A 5,196-nucleotide genomic window follows, 5' to 3' on the forward strand; every position below is an offset into this window, starting at 1 on the left:
TTGTATGTGTACAAGGATTTGTTGCGTCCGTCCTCGTTAAAACCCTTTCCGAGTAAAACCCTTGTGTTTTGGGAAAAAACCGTCGGAGGGAAAAAGAGTACCATCATTCGCTTATTACACAGGCTATGTCACGATTGATATTCCCTTAGAGAGGAGACGTTCCATGTTCCCGAAAGTTGCTCTCCTCTAAGGGTTTCTAATTTGTAAGCCCCCTTTCCAAGGTTTTGGAGAACTCGGAAAGGACCTTCCCAATTCGCCGCTAATTTGCCATGTGCTGGTGGTTTCCGTGCATCTTCTGTTCGTCTGAGTACAAGGTCTCCATTGTTGAAAGACCTGTGGACTACTCTTTTGTGGTGTCTTTGCTCTAGGTATCGTTTTCTGGCTCGCTGCTTTATGGCGGAGATATCTCTGTCTTCTTCTAGGAGGTCCAGGTCAGCTGACCGAGCTTGTTGATTGTTTGGTTGATTATAGAGTTTGGTCCTTAACGTTGGGACGCTGACCTCTACTGGAATGAGCGCTTCTGCGCCATATACCAATTTGAAGGGAGTTTCCCCTGTGGCAGATTGGATGCTGGTGTTGTAGCTCCATAGAATTTCTGGAATGAGGTCAGCCCACTCCCCTTTAGCTTCGCCGAGTTTTTTCTTTAATCCCTGCAAGATAATTCTGTTAGCTGATTCAACTTGTCTGTTAGTTTGCGGGTGCTCTACTGAGCTGAAGTGATGTTTGATGTTAAAATTTGTCAGAAAAGTGGCGAGCTTATGATCTGTAAATTATCTCCCGTTGTCCGAGATTATCTCTCGTGGGATACCATATCTGCATATGATATTTTTCCATATAAAGGATCGCACTTTTTCTGCTGTTATGTGTGCTAGTGGTTGTGCTTCTATCCACTTAGAGAAATAGTCAATTGACACTAAGAGGAACTTTACCTGGCCTGGCGCTTTCGGAAAGGGTCCGAGGATATCTAATCCCCACCTATCGAAAGGCCAGCTTACCTCTATGGTATGGAGCTCCTCGGCCGGAGTCTCTGAGAGGGTGGCGTGCTTTTGACAATTATCACATGCTTTGACCTTTGTGATGCAGTCCTGTTTTATCGTCGGCCAATAGTAACCTGTTCGCAAGATCTTTGCTGCTAGTGCTCGGCCGCCAATATGGTTGCCACAGACTCCTTCATGTGTTTCAGCCATAACCTCCTCGGCTTCCTCTTTGCTGATGCACTTGAGCAGTGGTTGTGAATGTCCTCGCCTGTATAGGGTGTTTCCGAGCACTGTATAGAAGCTTGCTCTTCTTCGGAAGAGTGGCAAGTTTGGTTCGTTATTTGGTATGGTGCCTGTGTTTATATAATTGAGGAAAGGTATTCGCCAATCTGGGACCTGTGTAATACTCAAAATTGTATCCTGCTCAAAACTTGGTTTGTCGAGTGTTAGTTGGGACAGTGCCGATGTGTTTTCGGCTTGCCGAGTTGTGGCTAACTTAGATAACACATCGGCCCTGGTGTTTTGTTCTCGGTTTACATGGATAATATCAAATTCTTTAAATTTTGAAATTAGATCCTTTGTTATGAGCCAATATTTCTCTAACAAAGGATCTTTTACCTGGAATTCGCCCTTTATTTGATGTACCACTAATGAAGAGTCGCAGTAGGCTGTTATCCGAGGTATTTGTAGTCGTAAGGTGAGCTTTAGTCCAGCGAGTAGGGCTTCGTACTCCGCCTGATTGTTGCTTGCGTTGAAGCGGAACTGCAGTGATTGCTCGGCCACCACTTTGTTTCCTTCCTTGAGTAGTATCCCCGCTCCACTGCCTTCCTTGTTGGATGCTCCATCTACATGTATGCTCCACCTGACCTCTGTGTTATGTGTGTCATTGGTCATTTCTGATATGAAGTCGGCTAGCACCTGTGACTTCAGTGTTTTTCTTGATTCGTATTGAATGTCGAACTCGGAGAGCTTGACCGACCATTTTATTAATCTGCCGGCGAGCTCGGGTCTGGTTAGTATTTGTCTTAGCGGTTGGTCTGTTCGCACTATGATTGTGTGACTTTGGCAGTAGTGCCGTAATCTTCTTGCTGTGGTGATTAGTGCCAGCGCCAGTTGTTCTATCTTCGGGTACCTTGTTTCTGTTGGTTGTAGTACCCTACTGATGAAGTATACCGGGCTTTGCTTTTTTCCTGTTTCTGTTACTAAGACCGAGCTTATAGCATGGTTAGATATTGATAGGTATAAATATAGTGGCTTACCTGTCTCTGGCCTTTGGAGGATTGGTGGTGATGTGAGGTGTTGTTTAAGTTCGGTAAAAGCATTCTCACATTCGTCAGTCCAGGTGAATTTTCTGCCTTTAGAAAATGTCTGGAAAAAGTTATAAGATCGGCTTGCTACTGCTGGTAGGAAGCGTGATAGAGCAGCTATTCTTCCTGCAAGTTGTTGGACTTCCTTTACCGTTTTTGGGCTTGTCATGTTCAGTATGGCTTTGCATTTTTCTGGGTTGGCCTCGATGCCTCGAGATGTCAACATGAACCCGAGGAACTTCCCTCCTTGTACTCCGAACGCGTATTTGTCTGGATTGAGTCTCATGTTATATGCTCGGAGTTGTTTGAAGATTTCTACTAGGTCGTCACAGTGTGACCCCTGCATAGGTGTTTTTGCTACCATGTCGTCTACATAGACCTCCATATTGCGGCCTATCTGCTGTTGGAATACTTTGTCCATCAGCCTTTGGTATGTTGCACCTGCATTCTTTAGGCCAAAGGGCATTACCTTGTATCAAAAGTTCCCATGCTCTGTTATAAAAGCTGTTTTGCTTTGGTCTTCTGGGTGCATTAGAATCTGGTTATAGCCAGAGTATGCATCCATAAAACTCAAAGCTTTGAAACCAGAGGCGTTATCAACTAATTTATCAATGCAAGGCAATGGGTATGCATCTTTAGGGCAAGCTTTATTTAAATTTGTAAAGTCGACGCACATGCGCCATTTACCTGAGCTCTTCCTTACCATTACCACGTTGGACAACCATGTGGTGAAGCGAATTTCTCTGATGAAACCTGCATTGAGGAGCTTCTGAGTTTCTTCGAGTGCTGCTTGTTTTTTCTCTTCTCCGAGGGTCCTTTTCTTCTATGCAACTGGTCGGATTGTTTTGTCGATTGCTAGCTTGTGGCAGATGACTTCTGGGTTGATTCCGGGCATGTCATCTGGTGTCCATGCAAAAAGGTCGGCGTTCTGGCGCAGTATGTGAATGAGTCTTGCTCGGTCTGCCCCTTCTAATGCCTCTCCGACATATGTGCATTGTTTGTCGTCTGCTGTTAGTGTTATTTGTTGAAGATTGTCCATTGGCCGAGGTCTTTCGCCGAGGTCTTCTCTCGGGTCTAGATCGCCTAGTGTTGCTGTGGTGGCGGACGTGTGGATTGCTTGAACCTGGGACCGAGCTTCCTGTTTTGTTTGTATTGATTTTAGGCCAGCATTATAGCATTGCCGAGCTTCTTGATGGTCGGCATGCACCGTAGCGATCTTGTTTCCCTGCACTGGAAACTTGACACACAAATGTAATGTGGACACCACTGCCCTGAATACATTCAGGGCGGGTCTCCCAAGTATAATATTGTAAGGGTTGTAACAGTTTACTATTAGGTATTGAATATCGATTGACTTTGACATAGGGATTTCTCCCATTGTGGTCTTTAGCCATATGTGTCCCATGATGGGGACTCTCTCTCCGGAGAACCCAATTAGCTCTCCGGAGGAGGGTTGTATTAATTTTTCTGATAATTTCATCTTTGTAAAAGTAGAGTAAAATAAAACATCTGCACTACTACCTGGATCTAACAATGTCTTTCTTACCAACAGTTCTCCGACCTGGATTGAAATTACCACGGGATCGTCGAGGTTAGGGCTTGCCGATTTGAAGTCTGCTTGGTTGAAGGATATTGTGACATCTGGTTCTTTGTCCTTCTTTGGTTGTATAGTTCCTTCGATTGCCAGCATTGCTCTATAGCTTCGCTTCCTGGCCGAGCTTGTTTCTCCTCCACCTGCGAATCCCCCTAATATATGGTTGATGACTCCTCTTGGTGGATCAGGAGTCGTCCTCTCTTTTTTGTCGTCGGCCATTGGTTGTTTATGTTCTACCCTGTCCGAGTTTCCTCCTCTGCCTTTCCGGGTCTCGACGTATTTGTCCAGGAGCCCTTGGCGTGCTAGCCTTTCTAGGAGGTCCTTTGCAACGATGCAGTCATCCGTAGTATGACCGAACTTCTGGTGGAAAGCACAATGCTTCGTCTTGTCCACGAACCTTTGATCATGGTAGTTCCCTGCTCGGGCTGGTGGTTTTATGATTTTGGCGTTGAGGATTTCTCTGATGATGTTCTCTCTTCTAGTGTTGAATCTGGTGTATGTGTTGTACTTGGACGCGGGCTTAGAAGGTTTCTTAGTGTCCCTGTTGCTTGGCGATCTGAAAGTCCTTTCTTCGTCTCTCCGATGTGGTTGTTTGTCTGGCTTTTGGGCTTCTCGGAGTTCTTCGATCTCCATTTGACCTGCCGCCCTTTCTCGGAATTCCTCTAGCGTCTTCGGCTTTGTTATGGCAATGGTCTCCCGAAATTTTCCGGGCCTGAGGCCGGCCTTGAGAGCGTGCAGGTGAACGGCCGGGTCCAAGTCTTGGATTTCCATAGTGGCGTCCGCGAATCTGGTCATGTAGTCTTTCAGGCTCTCGTGCTGACCTTGTTTGATGGTGCCGAGGTAGTCCGAGCCATGAACATAGATTCTTGATGCAGCAAAGTAATCAATGAATGATCTGGCGAGGTCTTCAAAGGATGAGATCGAACCTGCAGAAAGTTTAGAAAACCATAGCAACGCAGCACCATCTAGGTACGTGGGGAATGCTCGGCAGAGGACGGGCTCATTGTTAGGGCCGTTGAAAAACATCTTTGATTGGAACTTCTTCACATGGGCCCGAGGGTCGCCGAACCCCTTGTACGGTTCTAGCGCGGTGGGCAGCGTGAAGTTTTTCGGCATCTGGTAGTTTGTGATTTCCTCGGAGAAAGGGTTGTCAAGGGTGAACTTCTCCTTTGGCGGGATGACGTTTAAAGGGTCCGCCGCACTTTGAGCCGAGCCTTTGGAGTTTTCTCCATTGTTTTGTGTTGAGAGCTCAGCTATCCTCCGTACCTCCGTCTAAAGCTCGGCGATCTGAGCCAGGAGGTCATCCTGTGAGAGTTGT

The 5,196-nt window shown here is 46.3% G+C and overlaps 1 protein-coding gene across 1 annotated transcript; it reads right to left on the reverse strand.

Annotated features, from left to right (window-relative positions):
* Positions 1-3,107: 3,107 nt before the first annotated feature.
* Positions 3,108-4,994, reverse strand: LOC112748123 (uncharacterized). The gene has a single exon (XM_025796332.1). The coding sequence runs from the start codon at positions 4,992-4,994 to the stop codon at positions 3,108-3,110; it is 1,887 nt and encodes a 628-aa protein (XP_025652117.1).
* Between the last annotated feature and the right edge of the window lie 202 nt (positions 4,995-5,196).

The sequence above is a fragment of the Arachis hypogaea genome, chromosome 15 (genome assembly GCF_003086295.3).
Source record: "Arachis hypogaea cultivar Tifrunner chromosome 15, arahy.Tifrunner.gnm2.J5K5, whole genome shotgun sequence".
Classification (NCBI taxonomy): Eukaryota; Viridiplantae; Streptophyta; class Magnoliopsida; order Fabales; family Fabaceae; genus Arachis; species Arachis hypogaea.

Bases quoted from the DNA above. Each gene is read 5' to 3' on its own strand.
- LOC112748123 (XM_025796332.1), bottom strand. From the start codon at position 4,994: ATGCCGAAAAACTTCACGCTGCCCACCGCGCTAGAACCGTACAAGGGG.